Genomic DNA, 27,225 nt, shown 5'->3' with positions numbered 1-27,225 from the left:
GGCGTTATTCCTCATAGAATGAGGTTTACAGCTGTCGACAAAGCTGCCAATTTCTGTTGACAGAACTCGGTGGTAGTGTAGACGCAGATATACTTTTGTCGACAAAAGGCCACTTTTGTTGACAAAACCCTGTAGCCTAGACACATACCCTTATAGTCTAACCGTACCCTCATTCTTCTCCTTTCCAAACTAAACAAGCCTAATTCTTTCAGTCTTCCTTCATAGGTCATGTTTCTAGACCTTTAATCATTCTTGTTGCTCTTCTGTGGACCTTCTCCAATTTTTCCACAACTTTCTTGAAATGTGGTGCCCAGAACTGGACACAGTACTCCAACTGAGACCTAATCAGCATTCAATAGAGTGGAAGAATAACTTCTCTTGTCTTGCTCACAATACTCCTGTTAATGCATCCAAGAATCATGTTTGCTTTTTTGCAACAGCATCACACTGTTGGCTCATATTTCGCTTGTAATCCACTGTGCCCCTTAGATCCCTTTCTGCAGTACTCCTTCATAGAAAGTTTCCCATTCTGTATGTGTGAAACTGATTGTTCCTTCCTATGTGGAGTACTTTGCATTTGTCCCTATTAAACTTCATCCTATTTACTTCAGATAATAATAATGATATTATTAAAATAAAAATAAAATTATAAAAAATAATAAAAATTAAAAATAAAATAAAAGACTGTAAAATAAAAAATAACAGTCTCTGTCAATATAAGAACATAACAACGGCCATGCTGAGTCAGACCTAAGGTCCATCTAGCCCTGTATCTTGTCTTCCAACAGTGGCCAATGCCAGATTCCCCAGTAGGAATGAACATAACAGGTAATCATCAAATGATCCTTCTCCTGACATTCATTTCCAGCCTCTGACAAACATAGGTTAGGGACACCGTTCCTACCCACCCTGGCTAATCAGTATTGATGGACCTAGCCTCCATGAATTTATCTAGTTCTTGTTTGAAGCCTGTTAAAGTCCTGGTCTTCACAACATCTTCTGACAAGGAATTCCAAAGGCTGACTGTGCACTGTCTGAAGAAAACATTCCTTTTGTTTATTTTAAACCTGCTGCCTATTAATTTCATTTGGTGACCCCTAGTTCTTATGTTATGGGAACAAGTAAATAACTTTTCCTTATTCACTTTTTCTCCACATCTGTCATAATTTTATAGACCTCTATCACATCCCTCCTTAGTCTCCTCTTTTCTAAAATGAAAATCCCAGTCTTTTAATCTCTCTTCATATGGTGCCTGTTCCAAACCCCTAATCATTTTTGTTGACCTTTTCTGAACTTTTTTCCAATGCTAATATATCTTTTTTGAGATGCGGTGACCACATCGAAACACAGTATTCAAGATGTGGGTGTACAATGGATTTACATAGAGACAATAAGATATTTTCTATCCCTTTTTAAATGATTCCTAACATCCTATTTGCTTTTTTGACTGCTGCTGCACACTGTGTGGAGTGTTCAGAGAACTATCCACAATGATTCCAAGATCTCTCTATTGAGTGGTTATAGCTAAATTATTCCCTATCATTTTGTATGTATAGTTGGGATTATTTTTTCCAATGTGCATTACTTTGCATTTATCAACATTAAAATTCATTTGCCATTTAGTTGCCCAATCACCTAGTTTTTTGAGATCCTTTTGAAGCTCTTCACAGTCTGCTTTGTTCTTAACTATCTTGAGCAGTTTAGTATCATCTGCAAATTTTGCCACCTATTTACCTCATTCTCTAGATTTCTTATAAATAGGTTGAATAGGATGGGTCCCCGTATGGAGCCTTTGGGGACACCACTAGTTAACTCTCTCCATTCTGAGAACTGGCCATTTTTATCTACCCTTTGTTTCTTCTTTTTTAATCATTTATCAAGGACCTTCCCTCTTATCCCATGACAGCTTACTTTACTTAAGAGCCTTTGGTGTGGAACTTTGTTAAGGGTTTTCTGGAAATCTAAGTACACTTTGTCCACCGGATCTCCTTTGTCCAAATGCTTGTTGATCCCCTCAAAGAACTTTAGTAGATTAGTAGGTCATGATTTCTCTTTACAAAGAAACCATATTGGCTTTTCCCCCAACAAATTATATTCATCCACGTGTCTGACAGTTTTATTCTTTACTATAGTTTCAACTAATTTGTCTGGTACTGAGGTTAGACTCACTGGTCTGTAATTGCCAGGATCACCTCCAGAGCCCTTTTTAAATATTGGTGCCACATTAGCTATCTTCCAATCATTAGTACAGAAGCTGATTCAAAGGATAGGTCACAAGCCACAGTTAATACTTAAGCAATTTCACATTTAAGTTCTTTCAAACCCCTCTCCTCCTCTCTCCCGTGGGGTATACATGTCCGCATCTTATACAAGTTGATTTTTACTCCTTGGAGTCTCTCCGGGAGCATCAGTTCCCCTAAGCAGCTCTCTCCGTCCCCCCATTAGACTTGTGTCAGCTCTGCTGCAGGGGAGCAGGGAGGGCCTGATGAGCTTCCAGCACGCCTGTTCTGCGCTCTCCATTCCCCCTGCCCGAAGGAGGGTGGGTGGCGCCTGGCTGCAGCTGTGTGGGCGGGCCTTGATGCGAGTGCGGCTCCCTTGCCGCAGGCCAGCCGGCTCGCTGGCAGCAGGATGTCTGTCACCTTGTGTCTGCTCTCTATGCTGGGTGGCTACCTCCTCACCTCAGCTCTGCTGCTCAAGTGCCTGAGGCTACTGTACTGGCCCAAGCAGCAGCGCTTCCGCTGCTGCCATATCTCCCGCCACAGCATCAAAGATCACCTTTTATGAAGGCGGCAGAAGTCTCTGCGGGTTATATACATCTGTGGGTAATCTAAGATATTTTTTACACATGAAAGAAAAACTGCAGGTAATACATGAGTGTTTGTTATACATGGACATGGGTTATATTAGCTTATTTATGGTAATCTCCTCATTTTTGTGTAGATCCTCTTTCTGAAATTATATGCCACAGTGTTGGGCTGCTTTGGTGTTTTTCCCACCACAGGGATGTTAAAGTTTATTACATTATGGTCACTATTTACTAGTGGTCCAGTTATATATGCCTCTTGGACCTGATCCTGTGCTCCACTTAGGACTGAATCAAGAATGAGCTCTCCCCTTATGGGTTCCAAAACCAGCTGCTACAAGAAGCAGTCATTTAAGGTGTCATCTATCCTTAAGTTGACTCTGGCAGATTTAATAGTTTGTGCCTGCATTTACCAGTTTTGACTAACACTGAAAGTGGAAGTAGAAATACTGAAAGGAAGCCTGATCCCAGTCAAATGAAATTAGGAAGTTCCTTAAATTTCTGAGTGAACCTTTCCCCATGAGATTTACAGGTAGAACTCTGAGATGAGACTCTCAGATGAGTTTGCCTGGAACTTTGACTCTAGAGGAAATCCCATCCCTCATGCAAGTTGCATGGGTCTTTCTAGGAGAGTATCCTTACAAGGAGCTGTATTGAAAATGAGTGATTGGATTACAAATAATTATCAACAATATGTCACTAATATTTTGTAATGTCTCCTTTCCCAGTTCATGACAAAAAACCCAAGTAAGCGACTAGGCTGCGTGGCATCGCAAAATGGGGAGGACGCAATTAAACAGCATCCATTTTTTAAGGAAATTGACTGGGTTCTTCTAGAACAAAGGAAAATCAAGCCACCCTTCAAACCTCGAATTGTAAGTAGCAGTTTGATTAAACTCTGGAGATTACTATTTCAAAAATGTGTACTAGTTGGATTTTCTTGCTGTATTAAGAAACTAAGCACCTGCAGCAGAAATTAGAAGTTGAAATAAGAGAGTAAGTGCCTTACTGAAGAGCTTGCCCTGGTATTGGTTCCTCTGAAGGTAAGTGTCAGATTAGAATGCACTATAACATTTTTGTATTCAGTCTTATTCCAAACTGAAGAGAGCCCAAGATCCTCTTTTAAAGCTTTTCCTCAGTCTGACAATGTGTTTCAAGTTATATATGTTCTCTGTAGGAACTGTGCAGTAGTCCCACCTTGCTAAACCTTCATGGTTGTAGTATTTGAGAAAATATTATGGATTACATCAAATAAAATATAATAAAACAACATTAAGGACTAAAAGCAATAAAGGAAAGCAAAATGGTTAATAATCTAGTTATATTCATATACCTCTACTTAGTAATAAAACAATAATAAAGTATCACATTTTAATTTTACAAATATACATTCACCTTTCTTACTAACGCAACCAAATCCAGGCAAAATAGTTTTCATTGTTCTTGTTTTCATCTAAATGAAAGTCACCAAACAAATGAGATGTATTTATATTTTACAAAAATTTCAGCTTTGATGCTGAGAATATGTATGAGAAATTTTGTGATGAGGTATTTGAAAACCTTAGAATCTAGACCCTGGTTTAAAAACACTTATTTCCACTGGGTGCCAAATGTTTGGAAACCCTCATGCTTCTTAAATTTTGTTCACTATTATACTGTTTGGTCTTGTCTGCAAGTATGATCAATGTTTCTTTTGTGTCTTTCTTCAAAGAGTTTATGAAAATATTAAAAGCATTGGGCCCAATGAATACAAGTGTTATACAAATTAAGTCCAGAAAAGACGTATTAAGTCATCTAGTCTGTCCCATGTATTTATAAAGAATTCTCCTCTATGGTATAACAATGTTTGTTCATATATCTCAAGTGACTGGGCTTTCACCACTTCACTGTGAGAATATGCCATTACCTATATTTCACTGACAGGAATATTTCAATCTAAATCTTACCTTTCCAATCGCATCTCATTTAGTCCAATTTTACCCCCTTTACTATTGTCATTAATTCCTTCCCATTCATTGTTTACGCCCATCAGATATTTGCAGTTTTAAGAGAGGTTTAACCAATCCATATATGTCTTTTAACATTTCCCCATAAACATGTCGATGATTGAGTGGACATGTTGGCTATTTCTCCTTAATACCTAAAGATACTTGTTATCTATTGGTAGTTTTGCATATGTTCACATTTTGCAGCCATTCTCCTATTTCTACTTATCAATAATTATTTTGTAATATCTTCATTATTTCATTATCCGCATGAATTTTAATTTTTGTTCTTATTAAAAACCAAAAGGAAATCAGTATCTCGGTCATTTTTGACAAATCAGTGATATAACCCCTCCTTATATGTTAATGGGCCTTCTTTCTGATAAAAATACCTTTTGCCATTAGGAGAGAGAGAATTATTTCCTTTCACACTCTTTTGATAGTATTAATCCCTTTTCAATATTTTCTCCTTAATCTACTGTTAATATTTTTGTTTGGTTACCTCTTCATTTTTGCTAATAATCTCTAAGCAGTTCCTTAGGAAGCTGCAGAAGCAGCTGGTGGGCCCTGAAATACTTACTTGAAGGGGTAATTGTAATATGATGCATCTTAATTGTGCTGGCTTTTATGATCCTTCACTGCTTTCACAGTACTGTATTTCCATACTTCTCATCACACCTTATTCACCATCTTTCTTAGTTCTCCTTAGTTCTTCCTCCCAGAACGCTAACAGTGTTGTACAGCTGCTTTCTGTGAACTCTTTCTTCAATTTAAAAAAAAAGATAATAATAATAATATGTTGGTCTCCAATCTATTATTTTCTCATTCTCAATCTGTTCCTTCTGCCTCAAAAATAATAGATCAAGGATAACTTCTTTTCTGACTTGCCCCTATTAATTCTTACAGATAGCAACTCCTCATTCTGAAAGTGCACCAGGTATAATTGCACTATGTGATTCTTTTGTAGTAGCTCCATAATTCTGCACCTGTTTGGTTTTCCCTGTTTTCTTACTGTCTCCGGGCAAGATCATCTCAAAGGTTTACTATACTTAATTGGAAAAGTGATATTGTTTGGAAAAGAAAATTGTGACATGTGGCATGTGTTGACAAAAAGTTACAAAATAAGAACACAATTATAAATGGTGCAACATCAAAGTGGGAGGTATATCCAGTGACATCCAGATGGGTCTGTGGTAGGCCAATAACATATATTACCTTCCTAAATAATGCAGAAGAAGATTTTAATGGACACTAACCTAAAAAGATTGCACATACATTAAATAAAAGATGAAAGGGAGAAAGTTCAGAAGGCTAAAACAAATAGAATGGAGAGTATATATAATTCCTCTTTACATTTTATTCAGTTTAATAAAATTAATTGTTTACAAACCTGACAAAAGCGCACTTGAAGTGCTCTACAGTTTTTAACATCTTGCAACAGCGCATAAGAAAGATTGATGAAGAATGTCATCTAAAAATATAAGAGGATAAAAGGGTTTGATATACAACTGTGAGGTCAGGAAGACTTAATACAGTGAAAACACTTTTGAGATACAAGATCTGATTTGTAGTCAGAAAGTAGGCACCCATTTACATGTGCTGTGAATGTATATAGCTGCAAATGCACACAATGTATTTCTAGTCATGTGTGCATCCAGATTTGCATGCACAGGTCTATTTGTGACAGTGTAAGGGAGATACGTATTTACACAAGTGTGCAGCTGTTTTCTGACCAAGACTTAAGATAGCTATGGGGGATTTTGTTGTGTATCTGTGTAATAGATATTTGAGAAAATAAGAAAAGCGGAATATTGATTTAAGTGAACTATGAGTAATAAAATTACAAATAAAGGACTTAAATTAAAAAAAGGAAACTTAAGACAAGCACTGAGGTCAGTAGAATAATCTGCCAAAGGAGTGACTGAGGCATCAGCATTGAAATTAATTCTTAGTAAATATCTAGAGTAAGTTCTGCCTCAGTTATACTTGTGTGAGCCCAGAAACCTCAGAAATATGGGAGAATTCCTGACATATCATTTCATCCCTACTGGCTTTTATTCTTGCTGTGCTTACTGCAGGCTTGATCTAAAACTGACTGGTATCAATGCCAAGACTCCCATTGAATCTTTTGGGTTTTGGATCAGTCCTTGTTTGGAAGAGGGTAAAGATCTGCAGAATGACAGAGGAAACCATAGCAGCTATTAGAAAGAACAATATCAGGTGTATGCAGTAAGAGTCATGCTCCCAATTTCTTCTACACAGGTCCAATATGTCACTTTCATCTCTACAAGTCATTAGAAATGAAATTTGAATCTTTCACATACATTTGTAAGAAGCCTCTGCTTGTCAGTTCATTAGCCAACCTTTCTGTATTTATACTATTACAGGAAATGTGATGTATGCCCGTCACAAGCAATGTGGTGACTTTCATGGCAGTGAAGCTTCAGATGAGGTTTATATTAGTTATTCAGCCAGTGGTTGTAAGCAAGTAAATTATCATTCTAAATTAAAAAGATATTGTCATGGTATTTTCTATTCTTTTTAAAATGAGATATTATTCCAATAATCCCTTAGAAGCTTAAAAGCTCAAATCTCTTTCCTAATCTATCTTTGGCTTTCAGCCTTGGGATGAAAATTATCCAGGCACAGAAGACCCTTCCAGGGCCTTCTGTACAGGGGGATCGTTCCACGAGGAGTAATGGTAGTTCGGAATAGGAAGCCTAATCCGAACTACCTAGTTCATGCCGCGTGTAGCCGCGGGCACGGAGTCCGAACTAGCGGACATTTAAAAATGGCGGCGCCCGGCAACATGCAAATGAAGCCCGGGAAATTCAAATCCCGGGCTTCATTTGCAACTCCGGTTGCCTACATTAACCACCCTAGTTCGAACTAGAGGGCTAGTGTAGACATACCCTGGGAGTGACACAGAGTGTAGCATAGGTGTGGGTTAAAGAAAGGCAATGGGAGCCATGCCTATGCAGGTGAAGTGAATTCCTTTGGTGCACTCACCAGTGTTCCCGCTAAGATTTTCCATCCATGAGCAAAGTGAGTTTTGTCTTGTATACCAATATTGAGGTCATGTGCGCTTGTTCGGATGTGTGCCACTGTGGCATCCAAGTTATTGACAAATATCTTAATATCTATTTTGAAAATATTATGGAAGACCGAATACTACAACAAGGGATAATTGACAAGGTGCGTGACTTTAAATGTTTATTTAATATGAAGTCAAATAAAAAGAAAATTAATACTGAAAAATTTTCAGTAGCCAACATCCTCTGTTTATAGCCCTCTCCCAGACTCTACACCAGCTGGGCTTCCTCCTTAACTAAATCTGGCTCTTTTTTCAGGGAACTATGTGAATAAAGGCTAGAACCCATGGAAACTTAAAGTCCTCCCAAGATGTTCACGCCACCATCCCGCAACACAGCTGAGCCCACTCTCCTCGCAATCCCGCTCAGTAACTCACCAATACACTTTGCTTCCTGCTTTGGGCTCCTGCCCAGAACACACTTTCCTTTCCAGCCAGAGCTTACTTAACAGGTACACACGGCCCACCCCCGGAACAGCTACACATGGTCCAAGTACACATGGCCTACCCCGGGCAGGCACCACGTGGCCCTAGCCACAACTTCAGCCCTGGGGAAGAGCTGAAGCTGAAGCCAAGGTTGCATAGTGGCTGCCCAGCTGCTCCTGGGATGAGGTTGCATGGCAGGAGACTGCTCCGTGTGCCAGGCTGGAGCCAGGGCCACGGTGCTATCTTCAGTACCACAGTCCACAGCTCCTACAGCCACCACACTGACCTGGCTATTTTAAATGCTGCAGTCCTGTCCCCACTGCCCGGCTTCATTACCAACAGCCCATTCATTTGCTTTTTATGCCCTGCCCCTTCTAGTGAGCCCAGCCCAAACATATTGTGTATGCCCTGGATGAGGGAGGGCTGGGCCAGGGGAGGAGAGGGAAGGTGCTGGGTTTGGGGTTTGCCTGGCTGGCGGAATGGTGCCTCTGGAGCTGGCTGGCATGGAGAGTCCCAGCTGTGCCCCTGGGGAAGAGCTGCCTAACCAGCATGTGTGGAGCCACCATTAACCTGCTCTTAGCAACAAACCACATCCACACATGGCCCCAAAGCAATAGAGATTACCTGAGTCCTTCCCCCTTCCTTGGCTTCTGCCCATTCCTTACTCTTCTCTCACACCTGAACCCTGCCTCTATCCTTCCCCTTCAGCCCTTCCTAGTCTCACTCCCTTTCTGCTCTCCTGGATCCCTGTCCCTGTCCCCAGTGTTGCCTCCCTGGCACATGTCCCTGCCCTCCACCCATCCCTGCCCCCTGGAAGCCCCTTCCTTGACTCCTTGCCCTCCTGATACCTGTCCTCTCCCCCAACACCCTGCACCCTGGAGTCCACCCACCATTTCATCCCTCTTCTGCTGTCTGGCATCCACCTCTCCCTTTTCCCCCTCTGCTGCCGTGTCTCCAACCCTTCCCTCACCCTGTCTACTCCCCTGGTGCCTACTGCTGTCCCCCACCCCTTACCTCCTCTATTGTTGTAGCTCCTGCCTTTCTCACTCCCTTCAGCCCTCCTGGGCCCTGCCCCCCTCTCCATCCTTTCTCACCCCTGCACCCACCCTTCCCTTCCTCCTGTGCCCACCCCTCTCCTGGCCCCACTCTAATCATTTGTAGCTACCTCTCCCCAGCTCCTCTCCTAACAGCTCTCTCTACCCACCTGCCCTGCCTCTCTTCTCTGCTCTCTGGTGCCTGTCCATCTCCTCTGCTGCCCTCCTCATGTCTTCCCTTCTGCTTCCCCCCATTTTTTGAACAAAACAAAAAACACTCTTCCTTAAAAAATGAGGTTTACACGATTTTTTCTAAAAAGGTTTTATTTTTCTGGAAAAAACCACATCCAGACTACTTTCACTACTTTTAAGATCCTCTTTCGAAAGTGAGATCAGAAGAAGATATGCAGATTCCCACTGAATATGCATATCCTCTCTTGAAAAAACCCCCACAGTTTAAACTTGCCCAGAGAGATTAAGTAAATGGTTGTAATTGAACTTTGAACCAGAATTCTGTCTTCCAGCATAAGGGCTAAGGGATAGTTCACCCCACCAGGCACCAGGCTTCCACATTGTGCTGGTGAAACCCTAGGAGTCTTCCCTTTGGAGAGGCCAAGTTTTCTCCCATCACCACCCATGGGGTCTTTTTGTGGCTTCCAATAATGAAAGAACTATTCCCCCAAGAACTACAAAGGCCTCAAATATCCACATTAGTTCTAACTTCATGGCAGCATAGCCTTTGCCCATGGGCCGATTTGGTTAGTTCATTCCCCCTCCCAAAGAATGTGTCCCACGCTGTGATGAGAACAGTGGTGCAAAGCATTCCTTTGCACATCCCATCAGTTTCTAATTTGGTTGCTGACCCACCACGTGCCACATGTCAGTCTGTTAATAATGAAGCATCCACAAAGGCTTTTGTGTGTATGGGGGATGGAAAGAAAGGTCCTGTGATCCAGCATCTGTTCTAGCCCAGGCTCACTTGCTCACTGATTCTGGGGAAACGTTCTAGCCCTAAATTCATAGCTCACCAGGGTGGCGTCAGTTGGAGCTTCAATTATACAGCATATCTGAAAATCAGCCCTTTATTTTTCCTTCTAAACATGGGCGTGATAAAATTACTACTTAGATTGGTTAGTAGTAATTACCAAGTTAGATTGGTGTTTCTCAATCACTGGGACACAGTCTCTGGGAGATGGGTTACAAAAGGCAATCAGGGTGGGTCACCAATTGTTGGAAGTTTTCCTGCAATCTAAAGCAAAGAAAATCTTTCCCTCTCAGATCATGTATTCTCTGTTATCCTCTCTAAACATGTCAACGAATAAACTGGATAGGGTTTTACCATGCTTACCCCTTAGACATTGTTATCTCTTATTTTATAATACATTTAAGTGGTTTGGGAACATTTTTAGGGTTTGAATAAGAGTTTGCCACTCTGAAAAGGCTGAGGAACAGAGAGATGGACACTAATACAATGCCTAGTAAAACAGATGTTTACCATATGTGGTATCTATTTGTCAATGGAAGTGAAGAATGGAGCTCTTTTGGACTGATCAGTTCCTGCAGTAACCCATTTTATTATGACCATAAAACTGGAGCTAACAAAATAATTGTACTATAGTGATTTGCTAGGAACATCTAACTTTCATTTGTTTTCAACCTCCACGCCATTTTGGCTTCTAACATTCCCAATTTAAATGGTTGCTGTCTAGGGCTGCCAACTTTCTAATCACACAACACTGAAAATCCTGCCCGTTTCTTCTCCAGGATCCCACCCCCACTCGCTCCATCCCCCTCCCTCCATTCCTCACTCTCCCCCATCCTGTCACTTTTATTGAGCTGGGGTTGGGGACTGGGAGGTGTGGGTTCTGGATGGTGATGCGGGCTCTGAGGTGGGGCCCGGGATAAGGAGTTTGAGGTTCAGATGGGGGGCTCAGGGCTGCCAGGGCACTGAAGTGAGAGGGAGTTTGAGTTTGTGAGGAGAATCTAGGCTGCAGCAGAAGGTTGGGTGCAGGAGGAGATTGGAGAACAGGGTTTCCAGTGGCACTTACAGTGGCCCCCAGAAGTGGTCACCAGGTCCCTGCAATCCCATGGCATAGTGTGCGTGGTCAGGGAAACTTCACACTTCCCTAATTCCCATAAGCACACAAGGGTGGTGAATAGGGATATTAAATTTAGTTTAATCAAGTAATCGACCATCGACTAGTCAATAAGCGGGGAACCCCAGCTGGGTTAGCTCCTGGCCCTGGGAGCTAACCCTGGTGTGCCTCGGCCTTTTAAATGTATAAGAGCCTGCTAGCTCTTAATACGTTTAAAAATCAGAAGCACAGCAGGGGGACCCAGCGCGAGCTGTCCCAGCTCACGCTCCCCCCTCCCCCCCTCCCCCTCGCCCTCCTCCTCCCTCTCCCCACTGCACTTCTGATTTTTAAATGTATTAAGAGCCAGCAAGATCTTAATAAATTTAAAAATTAGAGGCGCAGCATCTGGGACTGGGTGCGAACCGGGGATCAGCTGATTCCCAGCTCATGCCTGGTCCCCACTACCCTGCTGTCTCCCCTGCCCACCATGGAGCTGGAGCTGGGGGGAACCTGCTTTTCAGCCAGCTGCCCCCAGCACTGGCTCTTGCTTCCCGTCTTGCTGCCTCTGATAGAGGCAGCAAGGTGGAGGAAGCAACTAGTCAAGGGACTAGTTAACTGTCTGATAAGCTTTTGCTTATCAGATAGCTGAATAGTCACATCCCTTGTGGTGAACAGAGCCTTCCTGAGCAGGGACCTGTAAGTCTGTTCTGGGAGCCATGCACAGCCCGGTCAGAAGGAAATCTGCCTTTCCCCCTGGGCCCCTGCTGTGCTGCTGACCATACTTTTAATAGTCCAGTCAGCTATGCCAAACAGAGTTGCCAGGGTCATTTTGGATGGGGTGTTCTGGTCACAAACCAGACATCTGGTAAACCTATTGTTGTCATCATCTGAGTTAAGGATGAAAAGTGATCTGCAGGCTTAGAATCATAAAAGAATTAGAGATGGGAAGGATCAGTTGGAGTCTCTTGTTTTGCTTTGATAGGTTAGTAAACTGCAATATGAATCAAAACATGTGCTACCAAATGAGTCTGGTTTACCTGCTCTGAATCTCCTGTATTTTGAAGGCTTACCCATTACCAACACTGTTATGTTGTGGAGAATATTTTTTCCAGTGCCTGTATGTTGAATGTGTAATTCTGTGGTTCTGGGATGCCACACTCTTGAATGAAAGGACTGAGAAGAGATATTAGTTCTTGTAGTAGTTTTTTCTACTGGCTAACTATGTGTAAATTACCTAGAATTTTTCTTCATTTTCATATCTGTAAAATGGAGCTAGTAATACCCACCTTTCTTTATATCTTCCAATGAAGGAGTCTTATAGTTGATAAATATTATTATTAAATTATGTGCACTTAAGTTGAATCCAGTTTTATATTTTTTAATGATAAAACTTGCATCACTTATCTTGGGAGACTGTTCTACAATATAACAGACCTCACTGTTTAAAAAAATGTTTTTGATAGCCTAACTTTTCTGTGTTAATTTGTTCAGCCACTCTAAAGAGCTGCTCTCTTGTTAGTATCTGCAACCTTGAAATAATCAGAAGCTGTTGTCATGGCCACATCCCTCTTAGTTATCATTCTCTCAGCCATAGTGTACATATTTTGTTCTTTTAAATCTTTCTTCCTAAGTTTATACTTCTTTATAAGTCTTGTCTTAAGGATGCCAGCAATGTGTGTTATTTTAATTTTGCACTGCAGCAAAGATTTAAAATAAAATTACCACACAAATACCAAATTTTAGAACTTGCTATGACTGGGTAATATGCATGAATGATTATTTTTCACAAGTAAAAAGTTGCTAAAATCTTCAGCAGAGCTTCATTAATGTACCTGTAAGTGTCCAAACACTGCTCTGCATGCCCCCAAACGAGTGAAAATTGGATAATAAACAGTGAATGCAAGTAGGTCCATTTGAGTGTGCAATTGCCTTATTTGCCTATACAAAACATGCTTATTTTGCTGATGCCTCAAAGGAGAGCTTCTGAAAATGTAATATGGACGTACGTTTATTTTTAAATTGCTGCTGCATTTGTCAGGTTACAATGAAATATGGCTGGAATCCTTAAAGAGGGACTTTCTTTCTGGAGAAAACTTGCAAATATATTAGACTGAAATATAAATTATTTTAATCTTCCCATGTTTTAGATTTATTTCCTTACATTTATTGCTAATGAGCAAAGACATTTGTTTTTTTCAATGAGGGCTTTTTGCCCTTCTGCTGTGAAGTCACAATGCTGCATTTCTGGCACCACGACAGTTTCCATGGGAGTGGCCTGTGCCATCATAAATGCAGGATTATTACTTTACTGCTGGGCTCTGGGGAAGAAACCCTTTCTTAAAATACAATATCCTTAAATAATAGCAAAGGGAACATAGAAATTAATGGCCAAGTGAATTTCTTTTTGTTTAAATGTTCTCTCTTTTCAAGTTTGCTTCAGTGTGAATGTCCCTCTTTTAAGGTAAGGCCTTCAGTATGGGAAAAATGTCAAGGTAGGTCCATTTTTAGGCCTTGAGGTAGCCTTTCAGTCTCATAATATATCTCCATTCAGTCATTCTGGTGCATGGCAAGCAACATTTAGCAGAGGGAAATGGAACGGGCTATACTGCATGCTTTTGCATGAAGTGTTGTTATTGCTTAGATCAAATATTGGATAGTGGGCTTAAATCCTCTGACACTCATGTACCATTGTTAAAACACTAATGCATTATATACTCCCCACTCTCCCTCTGTCCTTTCAGGATTCTTTAACTGAGGAGCTCTTTTATCAGTGTACAATGCTGGTGTACAAATAAAGATTTGGGGACATTAAAGATTTTATACCTATCAAAGTTTTTTTAAAAAGCTGATAAATTTATCTGTTAAAAGCTGATAAATTTATCTGATCTAGGCTATGTCTAGACTGCAGGGTTTTTTCGAAAAAAGTAGCCTTTTTTTGAAAAAACTTCACCTGCGTCTAGACTACAGCTGTGTTCTTTCGAAATTAAATTGAAAGAACGCGGCTTTCTTTCGACGACGGCACTCCTCATTTCATGAGGAAGAATGCCTTTTTTCGAAAGTGCTCTTTCGAAAAAAGGCATTCTTGAATGCAAACAGGGCTTTTTCAAAAGAGAGCATCCAGACTGCCTGGGTGCTCTCTTTCGAAAAAGCGGCTCACTTTTTTGAAAGAAGAGGTTGCAATCTAGACGCTCTCTTTCAAAAGAGGCTTGTAGTCTAGACGTACCCTTAGAGAGACTGAGGGGAAAATGGAGGGGAAACCATCTTTAGGCTTTATCTATGGGTAGCCAACATTTGTTGGCATCTAGCCCCGTGGTCCCCCACCCAGTGCCTGCGGGCGCCATGGTGCCTGCCGGGCCCTTTATGTGTGCCCGTGGAGCAATCTGGGCTGGCCCCTCCCCCGGGCGTGCGGCAGGTGCCAGCCCCAGGCGCATGGCCGGCCCAGGCCCCGCCGCGTGTGCCGGTGCCGACCCTGACCCCCGCCCCTGGGTGCGCCGTGCGTGCCCTTGTCGGCCCTGGCGCTGGCCCTGGCCCCGCCCATGGGGGCGCCACGCGTGCCCGCACCGGCCCCGGCCACGCAGAACCTGGGCAGCCCCTGCCTGGGATCGCAGCACATGCTGGTGCCGACCTCGGGCGTGCGGCGCATGCTTGGCCCCGCCCCCAGTCACGTGGCCTGTGAGCGGCCCCGCCCCCGTATGTGCAGCGCGTGAGCGGCCCCGCCCCCAGTCACCCGGCAGCCCCAAAACGTTGGGGACCACTGATCTAGCCAGTTCTTATTTCTGGTGTGACCCAAGATATACAGGAACCAAGATGTAAAATAGATATTATAGGTGAGAGTTAAATGTGTAAGGGCAGTCAGATGGCTCTAAGATAAAACACCTCCCTCCCAAATCACTGGTTTAAATCTCTTGCATGTGTACAGTGATTGAAAATGATAGATGGTGAAATGATTTGGTAATCTGAGTTAAACTCCCAGAGGACAGCTGCCACCACCTCGAAAGCACTGTCATAATCGGCAACATCAACAAAATTGGTCTGGGAACCGAGTGACTTGAAGATCAAAGATGTCACTGTGGTTACTTCAGGAGAGGACTGACGCATATTAGAAAGGGTATGCTGAGAACCTTGTGCTGTGACTATCTGTTCCTTTAGTAGACAAGAGGAGTTCAGTCTTCAAGACGAAATAATCTGGAACCTTGTTTTTAGCCACATTATTCTTTCAGAATTGAGGGTTAAATCTTTTTAGTACCCTGAAGTATAGGGTAAGAAGTAGATCATAAAATTCAAGCAAAATCATGTTTTAAAGGACTCCACTGTTCCTTGGTGAACAAAGGTACTTTTTCCCTGGAGTTGCCCATTCGTTTGTCCTTCCCTCTCCCTCCCCCCCCCCTCCGATCTTTTTCTCTTGCGTGTCAGAGTCTGGGACAGCTCTCTCTGGCTTTGATACCACAACACCATAGAAAACTACTCTGCAGCACTGAAGTTTTCCAAATATTTATAAGTTAAAACAATTATTATTATGCTTCTTTTGATTCTGTTTAAAGGGCCCAATAATATTTCTTTCCTTTTGCATATTCCTAATCTTGTAATATTAAAATATTGTCATTCTGAATTATTAAATTCATTTTATTTCTACATTTAACTTTCTCATCACTTTATATTTCCAACTATAGTTGGACAGAGTATAGACAGAGTAGAAGACAGTGTCAACTCTCAGCATTGCAGCCATGGAAATGCTTCTGATAAGAGAGATGAAGTGTTTACTAGTGGCATTTGCTTTGGAGTTGTTTGATAATATTTTTTGCCCTTGCAGTTTGTTAAGCCACAGAAGGCAGAATAATTATTTAATGTACATTAAATTAAAAACATGAAAGGTTGTATTAATGGCCCAAGCAAGCATCAAGTTGTTATTTTTCAGATGGTCGTACTTAAGACTTGTGATGTGTTTAAGAAATTATGGGGATATATTGGAAGGCTAACTGAAGATTATTTTGGGATAAAGTACATTCTAGGTCTTAATTACACTTAATTGCAAAGCTGCAGCTGCATTGGTAGTAGCAGTTACAAGACATAGAAGCTCCAGGATAGACAGGGTTTGTGTGGCAGTCAGAGTTTTCACTATTTTGCTGGCAAGATCTACTCTGAGGAAGGTTAGATAAGACAGTAGAATAGATTCCAGTGTCCTGTTTACACTATGGTGGGAGATGTGAAGGGACAGAGGGAATAATATAACAGTATGACAGGGTCAAGTCAAGAAAGCAGCAGAAAAAAGGTATATTACCCACAGGCTGAACAAGTCCCTCAGAGACCATGTCCACACTGGAGGCACTATCATTGACAGTGTGAGCAGTGCACTGGGGGTATGTATCCCTCAGTGTCAGTGTTGCGGGAAAGTGAAGCTGATTGCTCTGCATCTTGAGAATCCCTTACAAGTTCTCTCACAGCCATCTCAGCTGTCAGAAGCAGTATCAAGAGTAGCTCTGTGAGCTCTCCATGCTGAGGAATGTCAAAGCAGCACAGTGTCTGTTCCACTTCCCCTGAAGGAGCAGTCTGCCTGCTGCTGTATTCCAATGCAGGGCAGATCAGGAGCATTCCAATGATTTGTTCTTTGTTTATTCCCCAAACAGAGCCGCTCACCCAGTTGTCAGATACTTTCTGAAGCTTTGAAAGGGGAGGGGTATATGGCTGCAAGGCAACAGACATCAAAACACTGAGCACAGCCATCAAGGATACTGGCGGAATCCATTCTGTCAGCAAAACAAATAGCAGTGTCTACACGGGCTCTTTGTCAACAATAAAGGGAGCATTAAAGAAAAGTCTCTCGTGGGGTGGAAGTTTTTTGTCACCAAAACTAGGTGTTCTTTTCTGAACAAAAATCACGTTGCTGTGTGTACATGTACACTGTTTTGTCACCAAAAGGCAGTTTTTGGTGAAAAAACTTGGTATAGACAAGGCCCAAGTCAGCCATAGTTGGGAGGCATACTGTTTACCCCACTACCACATGGTAAAAACTACAGTCTCCATTATGATTTTATAACATGACGACTATCACGTGTGTTATCTCACTGGAAAAATAAACACCCCTCTCCCCCAAAAAAACCCCTTGGTTTCCAGTTGTACCATAGCCTTAGTAGTAAACTAATGCCACAACATGGTGATAGTGATACTGGAGTGAGATGGATAATTCACTATACAATGATCATCAAAGGTCAAATGGAATTTTTGTGTGTACACACAAGAGTGAGAGCTTTTGAGCAGTTTTAATACAGTTTCATGAGTATTTAGTAAATTCTTACTCTCTTTTAGATGGCTAGGGTATTCCCCTTCACTTTTGGTTGCATAATGTTCCATTTCAGAAGCAGTTACAGTTTGCCAGAGGACTAAGTTATCCTTTTTTAAATGCAAAATTCTGCAAGGTTGAGTGATACTAAAGAGAGGTTTGTGTATTGGTAACTAATGTTTGAATTGCATAATGCAGCCTGTGTTAAATACTTGAATTTCATGCACTGCTGGCTAGTAACACTTTTAATAAAAGCCATTTTCTTTTCACTTTTTATTTGTTCCCAGTAAAATTTGAAATGATTTTTCCGCATTACACGCAAAAACAATTAGGGAACAGATTTCAGATTAAAAGCAAAGGATGTTAGCATATTCATAAAAACTGGGTACAGTACTTTGCTTCAAAACCCTTCCCTGGTGATAACCTTTAGTTGAAGTTATTGTGACAATGATTGTTTAAGAATTATGTGCTTGATTCTTACAGCCCTCCCACATGAAAAAAATCAAGTGAATGACTGAAAGGTCTTAATAGTCTGTTAATTGCCAAAGACCATATATTTTATATTTTTTACTTCCCCAAAAAAGATTTTAACAAATATTTTGGTTATAGAAGCAAATTGGATTCTCTACAAATGCAGATAGATTGTAAAAACATCAGAGTATTCAACAGAAAGCTGAGCTTGTGTTTTTCACCTAGTTTCTCAATATTCATAGTGAATCTTCCATATATGTAGAATGAGTGAAATGTGAAAATAACTGCTTCTTTACAGCTATTCCCAGTCTTTTTGAAACCACTTTGCATTGGTGAAAGGAGGTTAACAGATTGGTGTAAAGTGATCCTCTGCCTGTACTGTGGTTTTTGTTGTTACACAAAAGAAAGGTGAATGAGAGGCCATTGATATGTGAGGTTAGCCACAGTACCTTGTACTTTTGCACTGATCTGTTTGATGTCTGTAGCTTCCATTATTCTTAAATCATCTGAAAATGCTACTGATGTGAAGATAATCAGAAAACATGGGCAATACTGACTTACTGGGTCTTGGCTATTCTTTTCTTAGAGTTATTGAATCAAACTCTGGAGTCCATACTAATTCTCACTCAGGCAAAATTCTCACTGGAATCAGCCAGGTACTTTCCATTGGGACCTCAAGGCAGGTGGCACTGATGTTAAGAAAGATTTAGTTCCTGGATGGTTCACTGTTCTCTGATAGTTAATAGAAAAAGGCTGAGATCAGAAAAGAAAAGGCTCTGTCCAATATTCTAAAGGATTGTCTTTTGTGCCAATTTATTGATATACTTATCTGAAAAAGAAGTTATGATCCTATGATTTGGTCTATCGTAAATGATCAAGGGTTCAATTATATAAAGTTCTCAGGCTCATTTCCCATCAGTCAATATAACCACACCCAACCTTTGCCTCCAAAAAATTGTAACCCAATCATTCCATGTTACTTTCTCTCTGTGAATACCAGGAATCTGGATATGATCCTTTTACATTACACAAAAGTATAGTATACACTGAATAGTATAGCTGTTTTTGTTCCACCCATTCCTGTTGCACTGATGACATGTGCTCCTGTGGCCATATACTGGACACTGTAGGGGGTAGCTCCAAATTCAGTCCATACAACAGCACTGAAAAGGTTTCATGCTATACATCCTCAAAAGAGCTGCAAACTTGAGAAATGGACTATGCCCTGAGAAACTTTGGAGGAATAAAATATCGCTGTTGACAGAAATCTGCACTGGGGTTAGAGGAAATGTGCTGCTAAAAGAGATGATGGTGATCAAGCAGATGGCACTCTTCCTATCTTTTCAAGGTAGAAGAGGCACTGTGCTTCTGGAAGTGACCATCTTTCTGGTGAGCTGTAAAACCAAGGATCTGACCACCTGTGATCATTAAAGTCACAAGGTCACATTAGAATTGAGGTGTTAAAGCTGGGCACCCAGTCAGATTCAAAATGGTTGGCTGCTTTATGCCCCTGTGCAGTTTCAGCAGGGTATAGCTGTGATAGGTTAGATCACAGAAGACCCTTGGGGCTGATCACACCACCGATACCCACGTTCCTCCTCTCTGAGTCTCCCCAGCATCCTGTCCTGCTGGGACAGAGGCTCTGGTCTCTTCTAGCCAAGGCACAGAGTTGGGTTTACCACCCCCTTGCAGAGCAACACAGATGCTGAATTAATTCAGCTCCAGGGCTCAGCTCTAAGGGCTCTGCATCCAGGAAACCAACTGCCAACAGGGACCAAAACCCCAAACAAATGCATCTTGCACTGTCAGAATTTTACACAGAGAAAGCTCATAAGATCAGGCTTCTTTACCAATGAAAGAGGTGACTGTTATTTAACCTGGGCTTGACAATAAACAAAAGTGATTTTGTTACGTACAAAAAGTCAGATTTAAGTCATCGCAAGTGAAAACAGTCAGATCAAAGTAAGTTGCTAAATTAAAATAGACAAAAAATGCCAGCTAACCCTAATCCACTAAGAAATTGACTTCATGCAAATTCTTGCCCTAACCAGTTGTTCTAAACATGTCTTTCACAAGCTAAGCAGCCTCCTAGCTTGGGCCTGATCCTTCCCCCTGTCCAGTCTTAGATGTTTCCAGCAAGCATCTTAGGTGGTAAGAAGGGCATCTGGTAACAGGCAACTGCTCCCATTGTTTGGTTCCCTCCTTACCTCTCTTTTGCTTAAGGCAGGAATTCTTTGTGTTCAGTTTAAACTTTTCTCACCTTGAGTGGGAAAGTATAAGATCCAAAATTAGTTTCAGCATCAGGTGGCCTGGCCACATGTCTTTGTAGGACCAACCACAGTTTGGACTTACAGGAAAAAGAAAACAAAACTATTTCTAGGTTGTTGACTTGATCATTGAGCCATTATGCTTCTGGAGCATCAGGAATGTCCCCCATTAGCACATTTAGAATTATATACAGATCCACACTTCCTATTTCTAACTTCACATACAGGAATGAAACATGCACAAAAATAGGAAATACAGATCCCGTGGATTACATCCTTTAAAATGGCATGTCGCATGATCTGTTTTGCATAAAGCATCATAGAATTATGCATTCTCATGCTCATATGCCTATTTTCATAAAGCATGAGGGGGTGTGTGATAATAGTATCCTTTAGTTTCCATCAGAAACTGCTTTGTAGTTGCATTGTCTCTTATTCATTAGTACAGTTCACTTGGGTTAGACACCACTGTTCAAACAACCCAGAAGAAATTCACGTTCTGAAACCAAGTGGACTTTCTCTGTGACATCTGTTGTATTGGAAGTCAGTTTGTATGGAGAGCTGTGTTCCACCTGGGCTTCTGTGCTGAAGCCTGATTTATATTCTATACAACCTGCCAATTCCTCTGACTTCCAGTACTTTCCTGGCTTTGCTGCCTTGGGAGTTCCCCTGAGAAAGTCCCACTGTTGCCAACTCTCGAGATATTATCAGAATGCTGTGATAATTGGTGTCTTAAAGCTTTGGCTCCTGGAGTCATATGATTGTATGATTTTAATTCAATCATGAGGTTTTTTTGTAGCTCTATACATGAAGTGTGAATGCCTAGGATTGGCTCTACTGGGATCCCATTCCCTTTGTATACTTTTTGGTTACAACTATATTGCAGGCAAGGATGGGATTCCCACCTTGCATACACGAGTTTGTGTGAGTTCTTATCAGGGTAATTTGAGTATAAATTGAAGTGTAGCACGGTATCAGCAATAGTGGTAGCATGGCTTGGATATGACAATTATGTACCACAGTACATAAACCATGCCACTGCTGCCACTACTTACAATTTATCTAGTGCAGGGGTGGGGAACCTAAGGCTCGGAAGCCAGATACGGCCCCCAGCGTGCCTGAATCCAGCCCCTGAGGCTCTGTGCTCCTCCCTCAGCATTCAGGAGCCTGCACTGCACTCCAGTCTCCCCACCATTCCCCCCTAGGATGGAGCACACAAAATCTACTATCCTGAGCCCCGGTAGGCTCTGATGTGCCAGGGGAATGTAGGAGTGTCTTTCTTCTTCTCAGTTAGGGTTCATGTCAGTGGTTTGGTTTTCTTTCTCCCAACATGGCCATTGCTATCCTGCTGCTCAGGCTAAGGCTCTAGCTTAGCCCTACTGCTCCCTGCCTGCCACTGATGCCGGAACTCCACAGCCAGAGATAGAGCTCTGCAGTCATGGCTGGAGCTCCGTGGCTGCCACTGCCATCCCCAAGCTCTATGGCTGCGTCTGCTGCCCCAAGTTCCACGGCTGGGGCCGTAGCTACTCAGCTGCCATTGCCAACTGCCTTCTATGCTGGCTGTCCCTCCACACCCTGGCTCCTGGCTGAGTCTCTGTGCCCCCCCGCCACTCCTGCCCTGTGGCCCGACCTCCCTATACCTGAGCTCTGTGGTCCAGGAACATCCATGATCCTGAAAGACCATGGATGTTACCAGACCAGAGTGTCCCAGTGAAGGGAGGTACAACCTGTATATACCTGCAGAAATTCCATTATCAGGTAGGAGGATTTATGCATGTTATTCACTGCCCATTACAGATCCTGTAGTGCCTTCATTTTAAGTAGGGAAATTATTTTGCTATGACAGATAAATTATATAAAATCCATGCAGCCAAAATAGATTATGCTAGTTACATTTTGCAGATATGTCAGTTATGTCAAATAAAGAAAAATAGTTTGTAATGAATCAGTAGAGCTGATCATCTAAACACGTTGATGAGTATATCCTCTCATTAGTATTAGCAAGAGTTATAGCTATATACTGAAAGCAGATACATATATTGGTTTTGGTATACACATCTCTTTAGAATATGATTTGATAGTACATTGTAATTTGTGTTGTTGCTATATTTCTGGTATCTTAATCTCAAAACCATCCATATTTGATTTTAAGATTGATTAAAAAAAAGTTTTAAAATGGCATTTTTGCCTCCATTGAATCAAGTTTGATTAAGCTGTAACTCTTCTGAAAGAATAGGTCTAAACAAAAAAAAAAGCCTATTCCTTTCAATGACACTGTGCATATGTCAATATGACTGCATTCATGTGGAATGCAAGAACACTGAAGAGTTCAAGAAATTTCAAATTTCCATGTTATTTCTATGTGAGTAGAGACTGGCCATAATCACTATCATTTGGTTGTTCAATGATCTGTTTGAAAAAAGTTGGTGTTTTTAGTCCAGCCCCTATTTGGTAGATATCTAAATCACAACAGTGCTGCCAAGAAAAGACCAAGGACTAAATGTCTGTGGAGGTCTTAGAATGAATTCCCAGCTATAATAAACTCAGTGGGAGCTTTGCCACTGATTTCATTAGGCCCAGGATTTCAGCTCTAGAGCTGATTTATCCAGATCAAATTAGCAGGGCAGCGTGGGAAAACTGAATTGCCTGTGCTGAGCCTCCAAGGTGCTCAGTTTAGGATCTGTCATGAGTTCTAGAAGAAGTTTGTCTTGTGAAAAAGACAGTTCACTTTAAACCTCTCAAGTGTGAGGCCATTAAGACCATGTAAAAATGTAAGAATAGGAAATGTCATGCTGCTTACCATGCCATTTCTTTTATAATGACTCAATCTCAGCTTCCTGCTTTCTCATATCACCACCCCTTCACTCTCCAGAAACCAGCAGGGCTCTCTGAGCTCCCTATGGTATTTGCTTCTGAGGCCTCCCTTTGTAGCTTTTCCCATAGTATCATTATTCCTTGTGTTAAAGTAGCTTTTCTTTATCATTTCAGAAAGTTCTGCTTATTTCAGTCTCTCCCCCATAAAGTAGTTTTTCTTTTTAATGGTTTTAGTTTGTTGCTTTATCATTCATTTGCCTTTTTTATACTTTCCTCCTCAGAAAACCAAAAGGGACGTAAATAACTTTGATCAAGACTTTACACGAGAAGAGCCAGTATTAACGCTAGTGGATGAGACAATTATAAAGCAAATCAATCAAGAAGAATTTAAAGGGTTCTCTTATTTTGGAGAGGAACTACTGCCATAGTCAGCCATGGACTGCCAGATGAATGCTGTCGCAAGAAGTGGTCCTAAGAAGATCCTCCAGTTATTGAGACTCAATAGACCAAGAACTACTTCTTTTACCATGAGCCCTTGTCCCCATTTAACTATATATTTATTTTTTCCTTGCATCTTCTGCTCTGAAGGCACTCTTATTTTCTGACTCTCAAACAATGCAAAACAATTTTGTATCAGAAACTGTAGATGTAACACACTGCCGTGCTTTTGCAGTTTGCAACCTTTCTGTTACACATAAGGTATCCCAGAAAGGACAAATTTTGCATCTTTTTATGAACCAAAAGAGCCATACTGTTTTAAAATTGATTTAGCAGGTTTTATTTCTCATCCTACAACATTACATAATTGCCATGCACCTTTAATTAAAAGAGCCATTTCTTCTTCACCGATGATTACAATGAAGGTTTGTACTCAAATGTGAAGAAGACAATTATACAAAAATTTGTGGTAACTGAAAGTCTACTTTCTTGGATGTGCAATTATTGATCATGTGTGCTTTAACTTACTAGGTTACAAGCATAATGTAAAACTATCCACCAAAAAAGACATAGCTAATTTTTTATTAATATTAGTTAGAAATAAAAAGGATCATGAAGATAATGTAATAAAAAGTTGTTTAAAATAGGCAATCAGATACTTTATAGACAGGTATTAAAGGGCTAACATATAAGAATTAATCAGTTCTCCAAAAGCCTATTATAGCTTTAATGAAGCTACATAAGGTTTACTACAAATTTGACAGGTAATGGGGTAAAACATTACTTTTCTTTCTTAGTAAAAGTTTGTACCCAAAACAAACATGCCATTGATGGATTGTAATGGCAGGCATGGAGGTGTTTTAAATTACAATTTTCTAAAAAGAAAAAATAATGTTTTAGTCCATTGTATTCAATCTGAATGATACCAACTCTTCTTAATTAGATGTATGTATTTTTCACAGCAGTGTGTTACTTTTGCACACTTTTACAAAACCATAGTACTACTGTTTTAATGTTTAAAATCTAATATGAAATCTGTGCTATTAAAACACAAAGCAAGCTTAACATGGATTATGTGAAAGTGTGTTGAAAGACTGAAGATCAAACTTTGAAAAACTGACATTATTGAAAGATGTAAATTGATTTTCTTGTGTATCAGTTGAAATGGTAACTCATGTGGACAATATTACTAATGTGAAGTTACCTCCTGTACATATGCTAACAGTGTTATGTACTTATATTTCCAGAAGTACCCTGTGTTTTTGTGTCCCTGTATTGCTGAGGTAATTTTATTATATATTTTACTGGACTGAGTGAGCAGTTAATGGAATCCATTTTAATTGTTGTGCATGGATTTCCAGCTGCACAAAAAATATATATACTTGTTACTGGCAAAGTGGCACTTAAGAAGCTTTTTTTGCCTTTTGTACAGGTGAGATTTTGTATATAAGTGTTTGCTGCAAGGCCTGTGGAATTCATTGAATATAGAGATATCAACTGCTGCATGTTCAGGCATATTATAAAAACTTTAGTCTATGAAAGAATAATTATAATAATGTCCATGTGCAATACTCTGTATGTGTATTGGTTCAAGTTACTGTCAGAGATGAGGTTGTTTTTGTTATAAAAGATGTAGACATATATTAAGCTATACTAAATCTCTTTTATAGTTCTCTTCAACTCTATGATATGATAGAGCTAGGAAAGAGAAAGGAATGTTACAAATCGTGGTGGACAACGTGCGAGTCGTTGGCTTTAAGAGATAAATTGTGATCTCAAGCAAATGAGTGAGTTTGTGTCAATTATGCATCTGGCTGCTTATAGCCTTTGTTACTGATGACAACATTCAGTTCCATTTTGTTTTTTTAAAAACTCAGGTGTAATTATTATTATATATAAATATATATATATTCTTATGATGATTTCAAAATATTATGCTATATCAATTCATGTGTTGTCTGGCCTACAGGTGTAATAATGAATCAAACCTTTAGATTAATTTAATTTATCTTCAGTAAATTTATGTACTGGGAAAAGACTAGCTTCTGGAGTTGAGTACAAGCACAGAAACATCTTAATGAGTACATCATCTCATTTTTTTAAAGGAAACTGTTGCAACATTGCCCATATATTTTCATGCATCACTACTGGCTCTGTGTTGTTTTCACCACATTTAGCTTTTGGCAAGAACTGACAGTGCTAAATGGTTCTTTTACACAGGTGTATAAACTAGCTATGAAGAAAAACAATTGCATAGTGCACTACTGTTTGTAAAATTAGAGGCCTTTATACAAAATTATTAGCATTTGATTTTAGGGAGTAAGTATATTCCACAAAACTATTGTGAGCAAACTGTTTAGATCACTCCTGTTTTTAGCATGAAAATCATCAACAAACATTTCTATTACAAGAGGCCTTGGCACCTGCATTTTTTCTAAGGATGCTAAGTGAAAAGTCAAGAAAGTAAAGTTTTTTCATGGGCAGATGTTTCTTCAATACAAGTAAACAGATCTTCTGTATGGGGTTTACATTAGGAGGTTTGTCTGTTACCTTGAACATTTTTTAAAGATAATTCTTAAAAATGGACATGCTGTTACATTTCTGTATAATCTTTCCTGTTTTTTGTTTTTTGTTTTTTTGTAAAATGGGTGCAAAATGCCAAAAAAGAGGAATCCACTGTTTCTTATTTTTCCCCTAATAGATTTTATAAAAAAATTACGGAAAAATATTTCAGAGTGAAAAATAATGAATTCTCTCCAAAAAGCTAAAAAATTACCTCTTTTTAAATAGAAAATGTATTCAGTTTTCGGGTTAGGGTTTTTGGTTTTTTTGGAGGGTGGATCTGAGATTTTATTTGTACAGGATTTCTTTTTCTTATGGGTGTAATTTGAATTTCTTGCCATCATTAGTGTTATTTCATTGTAAACATTATTACTGTGCCAAATGTACTGTATACAAAAGGATGTGAATGTGTATTGTTTCAGAACCTAATAAATACAATGATGTTAAATCTTTATTTTTTTAAAGTTTTTCATGAACATTTCCAATGGAAGAAGAAAACGTTCTTGACCAGGCTGAAGAAAGAGTACCTTTTTCATTATGTGTAATATAAAAAGCTGGGGTTTTTTGTTTGTTTGTTTTTTGTTTTGTTTTGGGTTGGTTTTTATGGGGGGACAATTGGTACAGGGGTATTTGAGAAATAAGGGTCTGATCCTAACTAGTACTGAGCACCCTCAATTCCCACAAGTCTCACCAGCATGCTGGGTTGGGCAGTAAGGCCCCAGTCCAGCAGAGCACTCAAACATGAGCAGGTGAGAAGCTGTTAGCTTTAATTAGATTACTTATGTTTTTAACATTACGTATTTTTAAATAATATTATGAATTGGGGTTTAAGAATCTGCTTGAAAATTCTTGTTGTTGTTTAATTTGGTCCTTTAAAATTTTACCACCTGCAAAGTATAAAAGTTGTAAAAGGGGATTGTATTAATATACATGAATGTTTAATAAATGGTCTTGATGTGCATTAAATATAGTTAAATAGTTT

General features: G+C 40.2%; 1 protein-coding gene across 4 annotated transcripts in view; it reads left to right on the top strand.

The window, feature by feature from the left end:
• The window catches only part of PRKCE (protein kinase C epsilon), a 465,689-nt gene extending 438,792 nt beyond the window's left edge, over positions 1-26,897 (top strand). For 3 of the 4 annotated variants that reach the window (XM_075925412.2, XM_089777502.1, XM_089777503.1), the window contains 2 exons: positions 3,532-3,678; positions 23,525-26,897. In XM_075925412.2, the coding sequence (XP_075781527.1) occupies positions 3,532-3,678; positions 23,525-23,671 (294 nt within the window). In that variant the 3' untranslated portion in view covers positions 23,672-26,897. The remainder of the gene's footprint in view (positions 1-3,531; positions 3,679-23,524) is intronic. The other variant, XM_006125476.5, reaches the window with a different exon arrangement.
• Positions 26,898-27,225: the final 328 nt, after the last annotated feature.

This window comes from Pelodiscus sinensis, chromosome 3 (assembly GCF_052426305.1).
Source record: "Pelodiscus sinensis isolate ZL-2025 chromosome 3, ASM5242630v1, whole genome shotgun sequence".
Lineage (NCBI taxonomy): Eukaryota > Metazoa > Chordata > Testudines > Trionychidae > Pelodiscus > Pelodiscus sinensis.
The sequence above is the reverse complement of the archived record's forward strand: the minus strand, read 5'-3'. Positions and strand labels throughout refer to the sequence as shown.